Source organism: Eptesicus fuscus, chromosome 10, assembly GCF_027574615.1.
Source record: "Eptesicus fuscus isolate TK198812 chromosome 10, DD_ASM_mEF_20220401, whole genome shotgun sequence".
Lineage (NCBI taxonomy): Eukaryota > Metazoa > Chordata > Mammalia > Chiroptera > Vespertilionidae > Eptesicus > Eptesicus fuscus.
In genome coordinates this window covers 6,194,648-6,218,573 of record NC_072482.1, presented here as the reverse complement: position 1 = coordinate 6,218,573, position 23,926 = coordinate 6,194,648, and the positions used below count along the sequence as shown (strand labels likewise).

At 39.9% G+C, this 23,926-nt stretch overlaps 1 protein-coding gene and 1 pseudogene across 1 annotated transcript in view; both read left to right on the top strand.

The window, feature by feature from the left end:
* SLC26A8 (solute carrier family 26 member 8) overlaps positions 1 to 23,926 on the top strand; it is an 86,316-nt gene that overhangs the window by 31,828 nt on the left and 30,562 nt on the right. Inside the window, exons 5-7 of the mRNA XM_054721734.1 lie at positions 6,082 to 6,246; positions 7,405 to 7,554; positions 11,277 to 11,359. Coding sequence (XP_054577709.1) covers positions 6,082 to 6,246; positions 7,405 to 7,554; positions 11,277 to 11,359 — 398 coding nt within the window. The remainder of the gene's footprint in view (positions 1 to 6,081; positions 6,247 to 7,404; positions 7,555 to 11,276; positions 11,360 to 23,926) is intronic.
* LOC114235299 (60S ribosomal protein L32-like) lies at positions 5,056 to 5,532 on the top strand (annotated as a pseudogene).

Here is a 23,926-nt window from a genome sequence, read left to right as displayed (position 1 = left end):
GGGGGACCAGGCCTGCAGGGGAGGGTGGTTGGAGGAAACCAGGCCAGCAGGGGAGGGAAGTTGAGGGGGACCAGGCCTGCAGGGGAGGGTAGTTGGGGGGACCAGGCCTATAGGGGAGGGCAGTTGTGGGGACCAGGCCTGCAGGGGAGGGCAGTTGTGGGCAATCAGGCCAGCAGGGGAGGGCAGTTAGGGGTGACCAGGCCAGCAGAGGAGGGCAGATGGGGGGACCAGGCCTGCAGGGGAGGGCAGTTGGGGAGGACCAGGCCTGCAGGGTAAAGCAGTTGGGGTCCTCAAGGGGTCCCAGATTGGAGAGGCTGCAGGCTGGGCTGAGGGACACACTCTCCCCTGTGCACAAATTTCATGCACCTGGCCTCTAGTATAATAATAAAAGAATCACTCTACCAAGAAGACATAGCAATTATAAGTATGTGTACATCAAACAACAGGGCTATAAAATATATGAAGCAAAACTAATAAAAGTGAAAGGAGAAATAGATAAATACACAATTACAGTTGGAGACTTCAACACTTCTCTCTCAATAATTTATAAAATTACTAGTCAGAAAACCTGCAAGGAAATAATAAAACTCAATAACACTATTGACTAACAGGAGTTAAGAGATATTTACAAAATAGGCCATCTAAAAACAGAAGAACAGAAATGCTTTTCAATTACTCATGAAACATATTCTATCTAATAAAACAATAATATGCAAATTGACCATACGTCCGATATACCACAAGCCACGCCCACAAGCCAATCAGGAGCGAATATGCAAATAAACCCAACCAAGATGACTAAGGCCATAGAGAGCAGGAGGGAGGCTTGGGTTTCCCCGGCAATGGAGGAAGCCAAGCTTTCCGCCTGCCCTTGCCAGCCTAGACTTCCACTCAAGGCTACAAAGTTTCAATGATAGAAGATAAATCCAAACAGAAATGGCGGCAGCCACAGAGCTGGAAAGAGCAGGAGGCTAGGGTTGCCCCCAGCGATGGAGAAAGCCAAGCTTCTGAAGCCCTGGCCTGCCTTGGCCTCCACTCCAGGCTACAAAGTTTCAATTATAGGAGATAAATAAATCCCAGATACCTGCTTCTAGCCTATGTTTGGGTCGCCGGGGGGCATGGCCAGCCTGCAAACCACCACAGGCCTCTCGCCCAGGCCTCCCCATGCCCCAAGGGAACCCTTCAGGGCAAACCAGCTGGCTCCCACCCATGCACTGGGCCTCTATCCTATCTAATAAAAGAGTAATATGCAGATTGAACATCACTCCAACACACAAGATGGCTGCCCCCATGTGGTCAAAGATCCTGCCCCATGTGGACACAAGATGGCCACCACAAGATGGTCAGTGGGGGGGGGGCAGTTGGGAGGGACCAGGTCTGCAAGGGAGGGCAATTGGGGGGGTGATCAAGCCTGCAGGGGAGGGCAGTTAGGGGTGACCAGGCCGGCAGAGGAGGGAAGTTGAGGGTGACCGGGCCTGCAGGGAAGGGCATTTGGGGGGGACCCAGGCCTGCAGGGGAGAGCAGTTGGGGAGGACTAGGCCTGCAGGGGAGGGCAGTTAGGGGTGACCAGGCTGGTAGGGGAGTGGTTAGGGGGTTATCAGGCTGGCAGGCAGAAGTGGTTAGGGGCAATCGGGAAGGCAGGTAGGCGAGCAGTTGGGGGCCAGCAGTCCTGCATTGTGAGAGGGATCCCAGATTGGAGAGGGTGCAGGCTGGGCTGAGGGACACTCCACCCCCCGCCCATGCACAAATTACGTGCACCGGGCCTCTAGTACTAAGGTGAGCCAGAACCTGAGCCACAAAGCTAACCTCAATAAATTTAAATGAATTAATATCAAATAACATGTTCTCTGGCCACAGTGGAATCAAAATAGAACTCAATAACAGAAAGTTAATAGGAAAATCTCCAAATATTTGGTTACTAAACAACACACTTCTAAATAATCCATAGTTCAAAGAGTAAGTCTCAAGAGAAATTAAAAAAAAATACATTAGGGTAAATGAAAAGGAATCATACCAAAAATTGCAGGACATAGCTAAAGCAGTGCTGAGAGGGAAATTTATAGAACTAAAATGCATACAATAGAAGAAAGGGTCTCAAATTAATAGTCTAAGCTTCCACCTCAAATAACTAGAAAAACAAGTGCAAATTAGATCCAAAATAATCAGAAGGAAGGAAATCATGAAAAACAAAAATGAATGAAAATGAAAATAGGAAAGCTTACATACTCATGATTCCTATGTAAAATCCCTGAAGTGACAAAATTATAGAAATGGAGATCAGGGGTTACGGATAAGAGTGGAGGTAGGAGGATGGAGATTGGGAGTAGGAATGGGAGGTGAGAGGCAAGTGGGTGTTGGCTATGAAAGGTCAAAAGAAGGATCCTTGTGGTGATGGAATTATGTTGTATCCTGGCTATATCAACATCAATATTCTAATTGTGGTTTGTATTATAGTTTTTCAAGATGTTACTATTGGGGAAAATGGGATAAAGAGTACATCAGATCTCTCTGTTTTGTTTATGACAACTGCCTATCAATCTACAATTATCAAAAATAAAAAGTATAAAGAACTCTGAACCAGATGAGAAAACTAATATTTATTGCTATGTGTTAGTTACTGTTCAAGCACTTTATATGTATTATGTCTTTTGATTCTCACAAGACCCCCTTTTTGAGGGTGGATATTACTATGAAGGAAACAAGGTATAATGAGATTAAGTAAATTGCCCAAAGTCACATAGCTAGTATGGGATCACAAACTGGGATTCAGACTCAGGATGCTCTACCTCAAGAATTTGTGCTCTAGATAACTAAAGTGAAAACTAACATTAATAAAAGTGAAGGGCTTAGTATCAAAAGAATATGAAACAAAGAAGTAATCTTTAGTTGGATTAGAGTTGTCTGGGAAGGAAATAACCATTTATTGAGACTTTCTTTCATTCATTGAACATTTAGTACTTGTTTTCTATAAGAATGGCAGATAGTTTTAATGTCAGAGGACAACTCTGACTGCCTAGAAAACTATGTTAACACAGACTCTGATACCACATAGCAGCTGGGCATGAAACAGCTCTATGGTTAATTATAGATACTTGCCATTTACAAGGTGGGAGGAAAGGATGGCATGAAGATGAGTGATATGTATTTGCATCTGTCACTATTTTCATATTTGAGCTAAGTGTTTCCATGTGTTGTATAATGTAATCCATACAAAACACTGTGCTGAGTGTTATTCACAATTTACAGGTTAGGAAACTGAGGCTCATGAGAATTGTCCAAACTCACACAGCCAGTGAGTGTCAGAACCAGGATTGAAGTCACATTCTCCATCCCTAGGAATCTTGCTCTTTTCATCACACCTCCTAAAGAAGGGGAGTTTCATTACGCTCTTGAAAGAGGTGATGGACATAGATTGACAGAGATGGCAAAAAAAAGGAGGGGTTCATGCATAACCACAGAAGTAGAAATCAGACATTCACACAAAAGACAGGAAGCAGATTGGCCTGACTAGAGTAGAGTACTGAGTTGTAATGACAGGAGATTAAGGGGGAGACACAGCCCCAACTGACAGGAAGCTTTGAAACAAAAAGCTTTTAAAGGTAAGAAATTTACTCTTCAGAATTTGTTTTCTGAGCCCTTCTAGTCCAGTGGAAGATGAAGTGGTGATAGCAATGGGTTTCAAGACTTTTGTTTTCCTTTTCCTTTTCTTCATTGGGCTGGGCCAGTTTTCTTAACCTACCCTCTTAAGGGCATTGGGGCCCACACTTTATCCATCAATTTTCCAACTGTGTTTTTTATTCTAAAAGATGGACACATATATTGCAAAAAGCTCAAATAACAAAGTATAAATGATAAAGTATTGCCACCAATTTTTTAAAAATATATATTTTATTGATTTTTTTACAGAGAGGAAGGGAGAGGGAGAGAGAGTGTTAGAAACATCGATGAGAGAGAAACATCTTTGACCACATGGGGGCAGCCATCTTGTGTGTTGGAGTGATGGTCAATTTGCATATTACTCTTTTGTTAGATAGGATAGAGGCCTGGTGCATGGGTGGGAGCCAGCTGGTTTGCCCTGAAGGGCATCTCAGATTAGGGTGGGGGTTCCCTTGGGGTGTGGGGCAGCCTGGGCGAGGGGCCTGTGGTGGTTTTCAGGCTGGCCACGCGCCCCGGCGACCCAAGCATAGGCTGGAAGCAGGTATCTGGGATTTATGTATCTTCTATAATTAAAACTTTGTAGCCTTAATTGGAGGCCTGGCCGGCCAGGATGTGTGGAAAGCTTGGCTTCCTCCATCGCCAGGGGCAACCCAAGCCTCCTGCTCTTTCCAGCTCCATGGCTGCCACCATTTCTGTTTGGATTTGTGTATCTTCTATAATTGAAACTTTGTAGCCTCCTGTGTGCAGGAGGCAGCTGATTGGGGGTGACCAGGCCTGCAGAGAAGAGCAGTTGGGGGAGACCCAGGCCTGCAGGGGAGGGCAGTTAGGGGCAAACAGGCTGGTAGGGGAGCAGTTAGGCATCAATCAGACTGACAGGGGAGTGGTTAGGGGGTGATTAGGCTGGCAGGCAGAAGGGGTTAGGAGCAATCAGGAAGGCAGGCAGGCGAGCAGTTGGAAGCCAGCAGCCTTGAGGGATGTCCAACTGCCCGTGGGATCGGGCCTAAATGGGCAGTCGGACATCCCTCGAGCGGTCCCAGATTGGAGAGGGTGCAGGCTGAGCTGAGGGACACCTCCCTTCCATGCACGAATTTTGTGCACCGGGCCTCTAGTTATTATATATATATATATATATATATATATATATATAATCCTGAAGACAAAAATTCAATTGAATCATTCTTAGTAAAGATAAGAGTGAAAGGCCAAGTATGAGCTGGAACTCAGGTTTTTTAAATTGTCTTTTCCTTTGTAAAAAGCTGCTTTCCTCACAGGAATGTTAATATCTCCTGGGAAGGGTTCTCAGAGTGACTAATGAAAGGGCTCTTTAAAAAGGCAATGGCTTGCCCCTCTCTTCCTCGGCGGTGCCTGCGGAGGTGGGGCCATCTCCTACTCAGCACCATGGCTGCCCTCAGACCCCTCGTGAAACCCAAGATTGTAAAAAGAGGACCAAGAAGTTCATCAGGCACCAGTCAGACCAAAACATCAAAATTGAGTGGAACTGGCGGAAACCCAGAGGCAATGACAAGAGGGTGTATAGAAGATTCAAGGACCAGATCCTGATGCCCAACATTGGTTATGGGAGCAGCAAGAAAACAAAGCATATGCTGCCCAGTGGCTTTCTGAAGTTTCTGGTCTGTAACGTCAAAGAACGTGAAGTGCTGCTGATGTGCAACAAGCCTTACTGTGCTGAGATTGCTCACAATGTTTCTCTCCTCCAAGAATCGCAAAGCCATTGTGGAAAGAGCAGCCCAGCTGGCCCTCAGAGTCACCAGTCCCAATGCCAGGCTGCGCAGCGAAGAAAATGAACAGACAGATTGTGTACACATTGCATTTGTGTTAATGAAATCATAAAATTCTGCCATCTGGCATTTCCGCCCTTGGAAAAATAAATTTAAAGAAGGCAATGGCTTATTCTGATTAGTCTGTGACTGTTAACCTTAAGTCAACAAGGTCAGTAGATTCTAGGGCAATATATTAAGCTTAAGTGCTTGCAAAGAAAGAAAGGAGACCTGGCTGGTGTGGCTCAGTGGTTGAGTGTCCACCCATGAACTGAATGGTCACACTTTGATTCCAGTCAGGGCACATGCCTGGGTTGCAGCTCGATCCCCTGTAGGGGGCATGCAGGAGGCAGCCGATGGATGATTGTCATCATTGATGTTTCTCTCTCTCTCTCCCTTCCTTCTCTCTGAAATCAATAAAATGTATTTTAAAAAAGAGAAGTGTGGTTTAGTGCCCGAGGGAGCCCCGAATGAATGAACACCAAGGACCAATTTCAGCTGGTCAGGGAAAGAGACACTGAGGAGTTATCAAAGGGCCTAACCTAACTTTCTTGTTGGAAACCCTGTGGAGAGAACTGAACCGGTGCCATTGCAGGTCTGATGACTTTCTGCCTCTGTTTTTCTTTTTCATCTGAACCCCCTGCAGCTAGTTATGGGCATGTTAGGTTTTGGCTTCATAGCAACCTACCTTCCGGAGGCAGCAATCAATGCCTACCTGACTGCCGTGGGACTGCACATCATAGTGTCCCAGATGACTTCCATCCTCGGGATTATGATTAGCTTCCACGCTGGTCCTATCGCCTTCTTCTATGTGAGTAATTTCTACTCTCACCCAAATCACAGATGCCCCACCCCGTGTCCTCCACCAGACGCGGACCCAAGTGGAGAGACTCCTGCACAGGCTGGGTCAGGAGGGCCCTGAAAATCGTCTCTCTCCTAGATTTACAGTCTGGATTAATTGCAGGGGCCATTTGGACCATTTTTCTGTTTCATTAACCATGTTGCCCAGCTTTTTAAACTTACATGACTTACAAAAAAATTTGATACTTCAGATACTGTATCTATCATAATTCTTCCCATCACATGCCTCATAACAGACATGTATCCCTAAGACATCTAAAAAATGTAAATTGCTAAGTAATCCCCAAATGCAAAAATGGCACAGGAGCCAAGCTAAAGTACATATATGGTCTAGGAGAATTAATAAAGAATAGGCTAACAAACAGAACTCCCAGGTCCTTTGTGTTATACTGAAATGTATAAAGTCTGTTTTTTCTTTATTGGATATTACTATCACTTTCAACTTAAAAAAATACATATCTACCCACTTGGTCAAGACTTTTTTGTCTAGCAACACTATATAAGGACTTCCTTTTTCTTTCCTTTTTTTGTTTGTTAATCCTTACCTGAGGACATTTTTTTTTCATTGATTTTTAGAGAGAGTAGAAGGGAGGGAGGGAAGGGAAGAGAGACACATCAATTGGTTGTGTCAAACCTGTAACCCAGGTAAGTGCCCTTGGCCAGGAATTGAACCTCTGGCCCTTCGGTGTGCAGGCCAACACTCTAACCACTGAGATACACTGGCCAGGGCTAGGGACTTTTTTGTTGTTGTTATTAATCCTCACCCAAGAATATTTTTTCCATTGATTTTTTTTTCTTTTTAAGAGAGAGAGAATGGAAGGAAGAGAGGAAGGGAGGGAAAGAGAGAGAGAAACATCGATGTGAGAGAGACACATCATTTGGTTGCCTCCTGCATGGCCCAACTGGGGCTGGGGATCTAGATACATACTTGCCCTTGACTGGGAATCAAACCCCCATCCTTTGGTTCACAGGCCAATGCTCTAATCACTTAGCCACAATGGCCAGGGCCAAGAACTTCTTTTTGAACTAATCTAGAAAGAGTGTCATTTTCTAGACTTAGGCAATTATATACCCCTTTCTAAGCCTCTGTAATTTTGTTTTCTTTCAGAACATATTTAACTACTGTATGTCTCTCCCAAAAGCTAATTCCACCAGCATCCTGCTATTTCTAACTGCTATTGTCACTCTGAGAGTCAACAAATGTATCAGAATCTCCTTCAATCAGTACCCCCTTGAGTTTCCCATGGAGGCTTTCCTGGTAGGTGTTCTGATGTCCCAAATTCATGATTCGGATCATTTAAAATACCTATCTTTTAAAAAATATAAATAAGCAACTAGGAAAGAAAACACTGTAAAAATAATGATTTTTTAAAAATATATGTTGAATTGTGACAAAGCTTTAAATGCATTTAGTTTTACGTGCTAGCTTATATTTGTAAAACATACTTTTCTTTTTTTAAATAAATCTTTATTGTTTTTCTCTGTATTGTTGAAAGCATTATATATGTCCCCCTTTTTCCCCCCATTGGCCCCCTCCAGCCTGCCCTTGGCCTCCTCCCCCACCCAGGCCTTCACCACCCTATTGTCTGTGTCCATGGGTTATGTATATATGATTACAAGGTATTTGGTTGATTACCTCTCACCCACCCACCCACCCTCCCTCCCCCATTTTCCCTCCGAGATCCCACACTCGATTCCATGCTTCCATGTTTCTGGATCCACTCTGTTCATCAGTTTGTTTTGTTAATTAGATTCCACGTATGAATGAGATAATGTGATACTTGTCTTTCTCTGACTGACTTATTTCACTTAGCAAAAACATACTTATTTGCAAATGATTTTCATCTGTTGCCTCTTTTTCATTCTATTTAAAAATAATTACAGATGATGTATTATAGAATTAAACCTGTATAATTTTATTAACCAATTTCACCCCAATAAATTCCATTAAAAATAAGGTTTTCCCCTCTTATGAAAGTAATACAGTCTCATCCGAACAGTTTTGCAAAACATAAAGAAGAAACAATAAAAGGAAGAGAAGAAATTCCTATAGTTGCACCCACCCAAAGTCAACTACAATGGATAGATACTTCTAGATTATTAGTTATTCCCTCTTTCTTCCAAACAAATACATGAGAGGCCTATGCTCAGTGTTGGTGAATTTCCACCTTCTTCTATGCAGAAGTTGTTTCTACTTTAGTATGGTTGCAATCACACTGTGATCCAGCCTCTTTCATTTCCACCATGCTGCAGTGAAGACATTGAGGGAGATGCGTTTTGAAATGCATTACCTAATCCATGTCACTAGTAAGTGGTAGAGCTGGCCTCACTACTGTCTAATAACAATACTTCTTGTTTCTTTTAAAAATCCACTGATAAAATTTATCTTCTGCAGTTATAACTAACATTTTTATAATGATAAAGACATTTTCATAAATAAAGCTTAAGGGTTTTTAAAGTCAGCATTTCTCATATTAGGATTGCTGAATCCTTGGATGTCTTTGAAAATTCTTTTCCCCTTAAGAAGTGTTCTGTTGCAGAGATACTTAAAGTTCACCAAATATCCATGTGTCCCCCTATATTTCCCAGCCACCCCTGTAGTTAGGCAAGACCATGTGACTTCGGAGATAAACCGTAGGAGACCAGGTGTGAGTCCCCATGTGCTTGCTTCCCCTGCTGTAATAATCATAGGGTTGTCTGTTGAGATGATAGTTAGTAGATGGAACTAGTTTGCATCCCTGAGGTACCCTTTGCAAAGAAGCTGCCCTAGAGAGACAGTGGACTTTGTGCAGGCGAAAATAACGTTTATGTGTTAAGGTCTCATGGTTTGTATGTTGCCACAGCATACCTACCCTATACTTTCTAATTCAGGTCTAGAGAGTTCATGATTGAAAGACTATGAGAACTGCTTTGGAAATTGAAACCAAGCTCTGTCTCTTCACTGTTGTCCACCTCTTATAGAGGTGCATATTCTTTCTTTCTTGGAACAGTTGAAAAGCTATTAATTTATAAAGGGCAGAGCTGAAAGGCTGCTTTTACAAAAGACTTTCCAAAACACTGGACACAAATAGTGGTGCCCTGGCTCCAGGAGTGGAGTCAGGGACAACCTCTCCTTTTCATGGAACCCGCCCCGTTCTGGCACCTTAGCAAACCGAGGCTTTGGGGCCACCAGCAGATGGCATCTGTGACAAAGACATCCTCTCTCTCTCTCTCTCTCTCTCTCTCTCTCTCTCTCTCTCTTCTCTCTCTCTCTCCTCTCATTTCAGCTTTATTAGGATATAATTGACATAAAATTGCAAGATATTTAAAGTGTGCATCACTGTGATTTGACATATATGTACATTTTGAAAGGATTCCCCTATCTAGTTATTAACACATCCATCACCTCACATGTTTATCTTTTTGGGGGTGGGAGATGAGAATACTTTAAGCATTATTCTTATAAAATTTAAGTTCTGCTCTCTTATCAAATTTCAATTATACAACAGAGTTCTCAACTATAGTCACCATGTTATACATTAGTTCCTCAGACCTTATTCATCTTATAGCTGAAAGTTTATATCATTTTATCAACATTTTCCTATTTTCCCCACCTCACAGCCCCTGGCAATCGCTTTTCTGCACTTTGCTTCTGTGAGTGTGACTGGTTTTGTTTTTAGGTTTCACACTGTAAGTGATATCAGGCAGTATTTGTTTTACTCTGTCTGGCTTATTTCACTTATCCTAAATAGCTTCAAAACCCATCCATGTTGTCACAAATCAACCCTCCCTTAAGAAATATCAGCAACAGGAATCATAGTGCTATTTCTTCAAGCAGCCTCAAAGGCAGTGAACATTAACCAGGGTTATTAAGACAGGAAAGTAAGAGTATAGAGGATTCTGTGGGTTGACTGTGGCTGACAGATTGGTTTGTGAGCCACAGTTAAGACATTCCTTTGGGGAATGCTGGAAATAAGTAGGGTGCACCATGACGTGCAGCAACAGAGGAATCTGAGGTCCAGCAATACAAGGAGTTGAAGACTTAGAATCATTGCAATTTAGGAGTAAACTTTGTTGTGACTTAATTTATACTCAAAGGTTATTGAAACCTACAATATGCTACTTATGCTGTAGCAACGTACAAACCATGAGATCTTAACAGATGAAAGTTATCTTTGCCTGTACAAAGTCCACTGTGGATTCGATCCGGGTCAGGGCACATACAGCAGTCAACCAGTGAGTGCATACATGAGCGGAACAATGGATCTCTCTCTCTCTCTCTCTCTCTCTCTCTCTCTTCTCTCTCTCTCTCACTTTAAAATCAATAAATTAAAAAAAAATTTAACCTAGGCATTAAGTTTTATTGTCTCTGGTTTAATTTGCTTTGGTTTGAGATCTTTATAAGGTATAACAATTGCTAGGTTATCTATTTTCCTTCTAGTTGAAATGCAAGGGAGACTTGCCATTTTAGAAATCAATGAATGGGGAGGAAAAATGGCAAGTGATTACCTTGCTGAAGACCTGCTTTCTTGTGCTATCAACTGTTGTTCCATATTATTAAGGGTTAGTCAATAATATGATTCTCAATATACCTCAATAATCCCCCAACAGACCTATTCATATTGGCACAATGTACCTCGATCTAAAAACTTTTAAAACTGAGGCCTTGATACAGGTTTAACCTGAAAACAAGTTTATATTTGCTCTGGATGTTTAAAGCTGGTGAGGAAAAAGAAGTCCAGTGCATCCATTCGTTACCATTATGTGGCAGAGAGCAAGGCTGGAGTTGCTTTCATTCTGGCTCCAGTGCTAAAACCAGCTTCGGGAACTAAGTCAGGGTGGGCTTCTGCCTTCCTTGCTGCACTGAACCTCTCTCTCCAACCTTCCAAGGACCAACATATATCACCCCCAGTCCTGCCAGCGGCTAAGGGCACCTCCCCTCCTGGAAGCAATACATAAAATAGTATTTAGATGATTGTTTGCCCCCTTTAACTCCTACAGGTTGTTGGCTTCAGTGCACTTGCAAGCAAGATCAGCATTGCCACAGACACCGGCAAGACATTCATGGATATGATTCCCTACAGGTTGGTAATTTCACTTTTCAAGACTATTTCTGCCCTTTCTGTTACCTTCTCTTGGCCGCTGACCATACAGCTTGATTGATATTCTCCGCGAGTAGTCTCTAGCCACAGCCACATTCGGGTCGCTGAGTTCACGTTCATTTTAGAACATAGCGGTTCATGAAAGAAGCAGGGCTAGGCAACCCCTGTTTCTTCTCTGGGCAGCCTCCAGCTCTCTTCCCATAGTTGAACTGATCCCCATACCCAAGTAAATTGTTGGATACATGGAATACCAGAGACTCACACATTTTATCCTAATACATTGTGGCCCCTCTCAACCTCTACACCTATCTGATTAACTCTCAAGGATGAGACGAGAGATTCCTCTACTTTCCTTGCCTCTCTCCTGGGGCTCAGTTCTCACGAAATGAGCATTCCTTCTGTCTTCAGCCACTTGAACTGAATCGGTGTTCTTGAGAAATATTATGGTATTACTCTGAGTAGAAAGCTCTCCTCAAATAGTCTGGCATATAGATTTCTTATAGGCTCACAATTGATTTGCATTATAATTCCTACCAGTGACTATGGGACATCACTCTTGCTTCTGTTAGGAAATTATAATTTCTTTAATCTTTTTTATTTTATTAGTTTTTCTTTTTTTAAAAAGACAAAAAACTCTATTGTTGAGAGTATTACAGGTGTCCCCCTATTCCCCCCCATCCTCCCACTCTACCTGGTTCCCACTCCACCCCATGCCTTCACCACCCTATTGTCTGTATCCATAGGTAAGAACTTTGGTTAATCTCTTCCTGTCCCCCTCCCCCCTTCCCTCTGAGATTCCTCAGTCTGTTCCATGCTTCCATGCCTGATTCTGTTTTATTCGCCAGTTTATTTTGTTCATTAGATTTATTGTTAGTTTATTTTGATTTTTAGATTCAATTGTTGATAAATATTTGTTGCCATTTTATTGTTCATATTTTTCTTCTTTTCCTCCTCCTCCTCCTCTTCTTCCTCTTCCTCTTCCTCTTCCTCCTCCTCCTCCTCCTCCTCCTCCTTCTCTTTCTTTTACTCTTTCCTCTTCTTAAATAATACCCTTCAACAATTCATGTAATACTGGTTTGGTGGTGATGAACTCCTTTAGCTTTTTCTTGTTTGTGATGCTCTTTATCTGACCCTCAATTCTAAATGAGAGCTTTTCTGGATAGAGTAATCTTGGTTGTATCCTTGCTTTTTATCACTTTGAATATTTCTTGCCACTTCCATCTGGCCTGCAAAGTTTCTGTTGAAAAATCAGCTAACAGTCTTACAGGTGCTCCCTTGTAGGTAACTAACTGCTTTTCTCTTGCTACTTTTAAGATTCTCTTTGTCTTTAACCTTTGGAATTTTAATTATGATGTGTCTTGGTGTGGGCCTCTTTGAGTTCCTCTTGTTTGGAACTCTCTGTGCTTCCTGGACTTGTTAAGTCTATTTCTTTCACCAGGTAGGAAAAGTTTTCTGTCATTATTTTTTCAAACAGGTTTTCAATTTCTTGCTTCCTTTTCTCCTTCCAGCACCCCCTTGATGTAAATGTTGGTATGCTTGAAATTGTCCCAGAGACTCCTTACACTGTCTTCATATTTTTTATTCTCTTTTCTTTTTGCTCCTCTGATTGGGTAATTTTTGCTTCCTCATATTACAAATTGCTGATTTGATTCCCAGTGTCCTCTACCCTACTCTTGATTCCCTGTAAATTATTCTTAGAAAAAATAAACAAGTGGGACTACATCAAACTAAAAACCTTCTGCACAACAAGAGTGTATCTTTCATTTCTGACTGGTTCTTTTTTATTTTGTTGATGTTCTCACTAAGTTCCTTGAAGTTCTCACAAAGTTCTTTGAGCATCCTTATAACTATTGTTTTGAACTTTGTATCTGGTAGTTTGTTTGCTTCCATTTCATTTAGCTCTTTTCTGGAGATTTCTTCTGTTCTTTAATTTGCAACATGTTTCTTTGTCTCCACAGTTTGGCTGTTTCCCTGTGTTTGTTTGTATGTATTAGGTAGAGCTGCTGTATTTCCTGGAATTGGTAGAGTGGCCTTGTGTAGCAGGTGTCGTGTAGGGTCCAGTGGCCTGAGCTGGGCACTCTAGGTGGACCCCTATGTGAGCTGTGAGCACTGTCCTGTTGTAGTGCAGCATTGATTGCTATTGGCATCACTAGAAGGAATTGACCCCCGGGCCAATTGGCTGTTCGACCAGCTGAGACTACAGTGCTGTGCACAAGACACCCCTACTGAGCAGGACTTACTTCAGTGGGGCCTTGGTGCTCACCAAGTCTGACCCTTGAGTCAGTCGCTCATGGATGTGGTAGGGCTATTATCTTCCCTGGTTTGGTCACTGGGATTTTGGTAGGGATTGCATAGAATCTATATATTGCTTTGATGCTCTTTAACTGGCCAAATACATAAAATATGCTTAAATTCACAAATACATAAAAATTCTAAAAGAATAAACTTATTTGCTTCACCGTTGGAAAATGCTATGGAACCCACTTGTTATTGTGAAATTGTTAAATAAAGGAAACTTATCATGCTTTTCCTGTAAGAACTGCTCTTTTGGGTGTCCAAATAGTTGATGACAAGACATTTCACTTTTATTTAATTAATTAATTAATTTAAAATATACTTTTATTGATTTCAGAGAGGAAGGGAGGGGGAGAAAGAGATAGAAACATCAATGATAAGAGAGAATCATTGACTGGCTGCCTCCTGCATGCCCCACACTGGGGATTGAGTCCGCAACTTGGGCATGTACCTGACCGGGAATCAAACCTGACCTCCTGGTTCACAGGTTGATGCTCAACCACTGAGCCACACCGGCTGGGCAACATTTCACTTTTAGAAAAATTATACCCAATAAAGGGAGAAGGAATTATAGAATTAGACTAACATCATTAAGGGATACTAGCATATCATCTGTTAACATCACAAAAAGAAACAATTAAAGACCAACCTATCAGAAAGAGAAATTAAGAAAACAATCCCATTTATAATTGCATCAAAAAGAATAAAATAGTTAAGAATAAATTTAACCAAAGAGGTGAAAGACTTGTATACTGACAACTATAAGAAACAGTTGAAAAAGACACAAATAAATGAAAAGAAATTTCATGCTCATGAATTAGAAGAATTAATATTATTAAAATATCTATATACCCAAAGCAATCTACACATTCAATGCAATACTTATCAAAATCACAATGCCATATTTCACAGAAATAGAATAAACAATACTAAAATTTGTATGGAATTTCAAAAGACCCACAAAGCAATCTTGAGAAAGAAGACCAAGCTGGAGGCATCACACTTCCTGCTTTCAAACTATATTGCAAAGTTATAGTAATGGTATCAGAATAAAAACAGACATATAGATCAAAGCAATAGAACAATGAGCTCAGAAATAAACTTATGCCTATATGAGCAACCAATGTACAACAGAGATCTAAGAATGTACAATGGGGAAATGACAGCCTCTTCAATAAATAATAATGTGACTTGACAGCCACATGCAAAAGAATGAAACTGGACCACAAATATTAACTCAAAGTGGAATCAAGACTTAAACTTAAGACTTAACACCATAAAACTCCTGGAAGAAAACATAAGCAATAAGCTCCTTGACATTGAACTTGGTGATGATTTTTTTTATATGACTCTAAAAAGAAAGGCAAAAAAAGAAAAAATAAACAAGTGGGGCTACAACAAACTAAAAATCTTCTGCACAGTAAATGAAGCCATCAAAACAATAAAAAGGCAGTCTGTCAGATGTGAGCAAATATTTGCAAGTCATATACCTGATAAGGGGGTAATATCCTAAATATATTAAGAGCTCATACAACTCAATTGCAAAAAAATCAATTTTATTTAAAAGTGGGCAGAGGATCTGAATAGACATTTGTCCTATGAAGACATATGAAAAAAAATGAGAAGAAGACATACAGATGACAAATAGATACATGAAAGGGTACTCAATATCATTAATCATTAGGGAGATGAGAATCAAAACCACAATGAAATATCACTGACATCTGTTAGAATGGCTATTATAAAAAAGTTAAGAAATCACAAGTATTGGTGAAGACATGGAGAAAAGGGAACCCTTTTGTACTGATGGTAGAAATGGAGGTTTCTCAAAAAAATTAAAAATAGAATTACCATATGATCATGCAATTCCACCTCTGGGTATTTATTCAAAGGCAATGAAACCACTGTTCATTACAGCATTATTTACAATAGCCAAGACATGGAAACAAAATAAGTATTCACTGATAGATGAATGGATAAAGAAAATGTGGTATTTATAATAATAAAAGTGTAATATGCTAATTAGACCAGACAGCCGAATGACGTTCCAAACGTCCTTCCGGATGAAGCCAGGGTGGCGGGGGCTGAGATAGAGGTGGTTAGGGGGCTCTCAGGCAGGCAGGTAGAGGGGTGATGGGCAATCAGGCAGGCAGGTGAGTGCTTAGGGGCAATCAGGCAGGCAGGCAGGCAAGCGGCTAGGAACCAGCTGTCTCGGATTGCAAGAGGGTGCAGGCCAGGCTGAGGGACCCACTCTCCCTGGCATAAGTTTCATGCACCAGGCCTCTAGTCTATAATAATAAAAGAGTAATATGCTAATTAGACCGGAAATCCTTCCAGACGACCTTCCGGATGAAGCCGGAGCTGTGAGGGAAGCTCGGGTCCCGGGTGCCTACTGGTGGCCAGAGGGAAGCCCGGGTTCTGGGTGCCAGAGGGAAGCTGGTGCCAGCAGCTGGGGGAAGGAAGGCCTACTCTTGCCCGAATTTGGTGCATTGGGCCTCTAGCATATACATAATCGAATGTTATTCAACCACAAAAAGGAAGGAAATCTTGCCATTTGCAACATGGATAGATCTTAAGAACATTATGCTAAGTGAAATAAGCCAGAGAAAGACAAATACTGTATGATCTCACTTATATGTGGAATCTAAAAAAAATTAAAATAAAAACAACTAAGCTCATAGATACAGAGAACAGATTGGTAGTTGCCAGTAGTGAGGGATGGGAAGTGGTGAAATGGGTGAAAGCGGTCAAAAGTTACAAACTTGTTATACAATAAATAAGTCATGGAGATATGCAGCATGGTGACTATAGTTAATAACACTGTATTGTATATTTGAAATATGCTAAGAGAGTTTATCTTAAAAGTTCTCATCCTAAGAAATAAACTGTGACTATGTGTGGTGACAGATGTTAACTAGATTTATTGTGGTGATCATTTCACAATATATACAAATATCAAATCATTATGTTGTACACCTGAAACTAATATAATGTTATATGTCAAATATATCTTTAAAAAGACAATTAGACATTGTGTTTCTCCTGACAGAAGTATACACTACCACCTATGAAGCATTTTTGCCCCCACCAAAAATCCCACATTTGACCAGACCTGAAGATCTAACTACCAATTTACAGGAAATATAAGGAAGAGAGGAATATGTTAAATGACAACACAAGAATACAATAGCAAAATCTAGATTGTGTGGAAATCTAATAGGACCAATGACCAGATTTCTTTCTTTAAAATATAATTCTTTTTATTGTTGAGAGTATTACAGATATCCCCACTTTGCCCACCTCTATCTGGCACCTGCCTCACCCCAGGCCTTCACAGTACTGTTGTCTGTGACTATGGGCTATGCATATCCTATATAATAAAGAGTTAATATGCAAATGGTCGTCGCAACCTTGCGCCCTTGCGCCGGGGCCAGGGGACCTGAGGCTGGGCCGGGGGACCTGAGGCTGCGCCCCCTGCCCTGCAGGGCTTGATGGGGGTGGGGCTGGCCGGGGCTGGATCTTGTGCGATTTCGAGGCATGTGCGGGTGGGAAGGGACTTGACTCTGGGTCCTGTGGCGTGCCCCAGACTCTGACTGAAGGGAAATTTTCATATACATTTTACTAATTTTCTTTCATCTCTGACACTTTTATTATAGAGAAAGGGCAAATAGCAATATTAAAATATTTCCTCTAAAAAAAATAAAATAAAATATTTCCTCTAATTGATTCCCTTTTAATGTGCATGGATTTCATGCACTGGGCCACTAGTATGCATATAAGTTCTTTGGTTAATCTCTTCCCCATCCCCTCTCCTTTCCTCTGAGATCTGGACCTATTCCATGCTTCCATATCTCTGGACCTATTTTGTTCATCAAGGTTTCTTTAACAAAAAATTTGCAGGGAAGAAAAACAAAGATATGAAGAAGGAATCTATAACTTAAAATAGATTTGAGACTTAGAAACCAATTTTAGTGTATAGACCTTATTTGGATTCAAATTTGAACACATAAAATAGATATTTATGAGACATTTGGGAAATTTTGAATATTATATGTTTGATAATATAAAGAGATTTGTAACAATTTTTGGTGTACATCTTTTAGAGAGGTATGCTGAAATATTTACAATTAAACCTATATAATATCTGGGATTTGCTTCAAAATAAAATAAGATTGGTTATAAATTGTTGTGTTGAAAGTGAGTGATGGGTATACCAGGGTTCATTATACTATCTTTTCTTTTGAAAATGTGAAAATTTTACATTTTTAAAATAAAAGATCAAATATTTATGAGTGGTACTGTACTGCTTACATATAAAAGGAACCCAAAACATAGACTTTGATCCCCTAAGAAATCATAGCCTAAAATTTACCACACAGAAGCTGACTTAACAGATACTCTGGGCAACATTACTAAGCCCATACACAAACAGACAAGCATCCATTCGTATAAAAATTAGGATGGTCATTCATTCTCTGGTCGCAATCTGATGGTAGTACTGGCAAAGAAGAAAGCTTGCTGTCTCAAGGAGAGTTTTCTAGTTAACAATATGGTAGGAGATATACCTTGGGAAAAGTTCTGATCATGGTTATGTGTGTTTGGCAATGTTTTTTAATGATATGATCTTAATAGAAACAATGTATTGACTTAGTAGAATTAGGTGACCAGGACTACCAGCAAAATGAATTAGTCTGAAAATTCTGGTGACTTCAAAACAATAGAATGGTAGAGAGGATTCTGGGAGATGGAGCAGGAAGCACTAGGAATCCATCCCTCCACCTAAACAACTGCACTGGCAGAATCTGTCCGACATTTGGGAGATTTTGAATATTAATTTTATGTTTAGGAAGCACCTACATTATATTTTGGGAATCCAGAGCCTATTGAAGGCTTACAATTCCTAAAAAAAGGCTTGGATGGTAAATTGCATTGTTGCAAGCCCTTCCTCTTCTGGCTGAAATGACTTCCATGAGATCTAAAGGGCCAGAACTCCCTTTTTTCCTTTTCCTCTTTTTCCCCCTTTTTGGAAGTCAAACATGAAAGATTAGGACATAAAAAACACACAAACCCACTCACAAACCCACATATACAGGAAAAATTAGGAAGTTACACATACCCAGAAAATGGCTCAGAAAAGACCAAAAAAGACCTTAAATTTATAACTTAGTCTAATCCTTGGCACAGCAACAGCCTACAATAACAACAACAACAAAATAACAAAAACAGCAAACCATGGGAAGGGGGAGAATTTGATTTCCACAGTTGCCACATTATTATATTCAAATATCCAGTGTTCAACAAAAATCACAAGACATACAAAGAAATAGGAAGTATGGCCTATTCAATGGAAAAAAGTAAATCAACAGAAACTATCCTGACAAAGACCCAATGACAGATCTACCAGCCAAAGACTTTAAAATAATTGTCTTTTTTTAGGAGGAGAGCTTAAGGGAGCTATGGGACAACATGAAATGAAGCAACATATGAATAATAGGGGTGCCAGAACAACAGGAAGAGAAACAAGGGTTAGAAAACCTATTTGAAGAAATAATGTCAGAAAACTTCCCTAATGTAGGGAAGAAAAAAGTCACACAAGCACAGAGAGTCCCAAACAAGATGAACGTGAAAAGACCCACACCAAAACACATCATAATTACAATGGCAAATGTTCAGGACAAAGAGAGAATCTTAAAGGCTGCAAGAGAGAGACAGAAAGTTACATACAAGGGATCTCCCATTAGATTATCAAGGGATTTCTCAAAAGAAACACATTAGGCCATAAAAGAATGGAAGGAAATTTACAAAGTGATGCAAAGCAAGGGCCTGAATCCAAGAATACTCTATCCAACAAAGCTATCATTCAAAATTGAAGGGGAAATAAGGAGCTTCACAGACAAAGAAAAGGCTAAGGGAGTTTATCACTACCAAGCCAGCAATATAAGAAATGCTAAAGGGACTGGTATAAAAAGAAGAAATAAAAAAGTAAATAGGAACACAGGCACAAAAAATAAAAATGGCTACAAACAAGTACCTTTCAATAATAACTTTAAACATAAACGGACTAAATGCTCCAATCAAAAGACATCGAGTGGCTGAATGGATAAAAAAAAAAAAATGACCCATATATGTGCTGTCTACAAGAGACCCACCTTAGAACAAGGGACTCACACAGACTGAAAGTGAAGGGATGGAAAAAATATCTTCAAGCAAATGGAAATGGAAATAAAAAGCTGGGGTAGCAATACTTATATCTGATAAAATAGACCTCAAAGTGAAGGCCATAATAAGAGATACAGAAGGCCACTTTATGTTACTAAAGGGATCGATACAACAAGAGGATATAACCCTGATAAATATATATGCACCCAATGCAGGAGCACCCAAATACATAAAAAAAAAAAAAAAAAAAAAAAAAACTCCTGGAAGATATCAAGGGAGAGATCAACAACAATACAATCATAGTAGGGGACTTTAATACACCACTGACATTACTGGTAAATCCTCTAGACAAAAAAATTAGCAAAGAAACAGCAATCCTAAATGACTCACTAGATCAGATGGACTTAATTGACATCTTCAGAACATTTCACCCCAAAGCCACAGAATATATGTTCTTCTCAAGTGCACATGGGACATTTTAAAAAATAGACCACATATTGGGTCACAAGCAAAGTCTCCCCAAATTCAAAAAAATTAAAATCATATCAAGCATCTTCTCAAACCACAATGGCATAATATTAGAAATAAACTACAATAAAAACAATCCAAAAAATTCAAACACTTAGAAGCTGAATAGCATGCTATTAAACAATGATTGGGTTATCAAAGAGATCAAAGAAGAAATTAAAAACATCCTGGAAACTAATGACAATAAAAACACAACAAATCCAAAATCTATTGGACAGAATGAAAGCAGTCCTGAGAGGGAAGTTTATAGCTCTACAGGCCTACCTCAAAAAAAAACAAAAAAAAAAAAACACAACCAAGAAAAAATGGTAATAAATCATCTAACTCTACAACTCAAAGAATTAGAAAGAGAGCAACAAGAAAAGCCAGAGTGAGCAGAAGGAAGGAGATAATAAAGATCAGAGCAGAAATAAATGACAGAGACTAAACAAAACAATACAAAAGATCAATGAAATGAAGAGCTGGTTCTTTGAAATGATAAACAAGATTGATGAACCTCTTGCCAGGCTCACCAAGAAGCAAAGAGAGAGGACCCAAACCAAATCAGAAATGAAAGAGGCGAAATAACAACAGACCCCCCCCCCCCCCACTGAAATACAAAGGATTGTTAAAAAATACTATGAACAACTCTATTCTAACAAACTAGACAACCTGGAGGAAATGAACATATTCCTAGAAAAATACAACCTTCCAAAACTCAATCAGGAAGATTCTAAAAATCTCAATAGGCCGATAACTATGGAAGAAATTGAAGCAGACATCAAAAAGCTTCTGGCAAACAAAAGCCCGGGGCCAGATGGCTTCATGGGGATTTTACCAAACATTCAAGGAAGAACTAAAACCTATCCTCCTCAAAATATTCCAAAAAATTCAAGAGGAAGGAACACTCCCAAGCTCATTCTATGAAGCCAGCATCACCCTAATACCAAAAACCAAATAAAGACAACTCAATGAAAGAGAATTACAGGCCAATATCCCTCATGGACATAGATGCCAAAATCCTCAACAAAATTCTAGCAAATCGGATCCAGCAGTACATCAGAAAGATCATACACCATGACCAAGTAGGATTTATCCCAGGGATGCAAGGCTGGTACAATATCCGCAAATAAATAAACATGATACATCACATAAACAAATTGAGAGATAAAGAAACACATAGTCATATCAATTGATGCCGAAAAAGCATTTGACAAAATCCAACACCCTTTCTTGATAAAAACTCTCAGGAAGGTGGGAATAGAAAGATCATACTTCAACACAATAAAAGCCATATATGACAAACCCACAGCCAACATCATAGTCAATGGGCAAAAACTAAAACCATTTCCCCTAAGAACAAGAACAAGACAGGGAGGCCCACTCTCACCACTCCTGTTCAAAATAGTACTGGAAGTACTAGCCATTGCGATCAGACAAGAAGAAGAAATAAAAGGCATCCAAATTGGAAAAGAAGAAGTAAAACTGTTCTTATTCGCAGATGACATGATACTGTACATAGAAAACCCTGAAGTCTCCATCAAAAATTATTAGACTTAATAAATGAATTCGTCAATGTAGCAGGATACAAAATTAATGCCAAGAAATCTATGGCATTTCTATACACCAATAATGAACTTACAAAAAGAGAGACTAAAAAAGCAATCCCATTTACCATCGCACCAAAACAAATTAAGATACCTAGGAATAAACTTAACTAAGGAGGTAAAAGACCTATACGCGGAAAACTTCAGAACATTGAAAAAAGAGATAGAAGAAGACATAAATAGATGGAAGAGCATACAATGTTCATGGATTGGTAGAATCAACATCATCAAAATGTCCATACTACCCAAAGCAATCTATAGATTCAGTGCACTCCCCATTAAAATACCAATGGCACATTTTACAGACCTAGAAAGAACTTTCCAAAAATTCATCTGGAATAAAAAAAGACCCCGAATAGCTGAAGCAATCCTGAGAAAGAAGAACAAAGTAGGTGGGATCGCAATAGCAGATATCAAGCTGTATTACAAAGCCACTGTTGTCAAAACAGCCTGGTACTGGCATAAGAACAGACATATAGATCAATGGAATAGAATAGAGAACCTAAAAATCGACCCAAACCACTATGGTCAATTAATATTCGACAAAGGAGGCATGAACATACAATGGAGTCAAGACAGTCTCTTCAATAAACGGTGTTGGGAAAATTGGACAGATACATGCAAAAAAATGAAACTAGACCACCAACTTACATCATACACAACAATAAACTCAAAATGGATAAAGGACTTAAATGTAAATAGGGAATCATAAAAATACTAGAGGAATCCACAGCCAGCAAAATCTCAGACATATGCCAAAGCAATTTCTTCACTGATACTGCTCCTAGGGCAATGGAAACTAAAGAGAAAATAAAAAAAATGGGACTACATCAAAATAAAAAGCTTTTGCACAGCAAAAGAAACCATCAACAAAACAACAAGAAAGCCCACTGCATGGGAGAACATATTTGCCAATGTTAAGACCGATAAGGGCTTAATCTTCAGCATTTACAGGGAACTCATACAACTTAACAAAAGGAAGATAACCCAATCAAAAAATGGGCAACGGACCTAAATTTACACTTTTCGAAAGAAGACAGAAGGAAGGCCAAGAGACATATGAAAACATGCTCAAAGTCACTAATCATACGAGAGATGCAAATCAAAATGACAATGCAGTACCATCTCACACCTGTCAGAATGGCTATCATCAACAAATCAACAAATGACAAGTGCTGGTGAGGATGAGAAGAAAAAGGAACCCTTGTGCACTGCTGGTGGGAATGCAGACTGGTGCAGCCACTGTGGAGAACAGTATGGAGTTTCCTCAAAAAAAACTAAAAATTGAACTCCCATTTGACCCAGTGATCGCACTTCTAGGAATATATCCTAAGAAACTAGAAACACCAATCAGAAAGGATATATGCACCCCTATGTTCATAGCAGCACAATTCACCATAGCTAAGATTTGAAAACAGCCTAAGTGTCCATCAGCAGATGAGTGGATTAAAAAACTGTGTTACATCTACACAATGGAATACTATGCTGCGGTAAAAGAGAAAGAATTCTTATCATTTGCAACAGCATGGATGGAACAGAAGAGCATTATGCTAAGTGAAATAAGCCAGTCAGAGAAAGATAAATATCACATGATCTCACTCATTTATGGAATATAATGAACAATATAAACTGATGAACAAAAACAGATCCAGAGACAGAGAAGCATCAATCAGATCATCAAACCTCAGAGGGAAGGTAGGGGAGGGTGGGGGTAAGGGGAGAGATCAACCAAAGGACTTGTATGCATGCATAGAAGCCTAACCAATGGACACAGACAACAGGTGGGTGAGGGCATCAGTGGGGGAGGGGGTTGGGAGGGTAATGGGGGGATAAGGACACATATGTAATACCTTAATCAATAAAAAAAATTAAAAATAAATCAACAAATAAATAAAATAAAATAATTGTCTTAAAGATCCTCAAAGAACTAAAGGAAAAAATGGAGAAAGACAAGAAAATGATGAATAAAATGAAAATATCA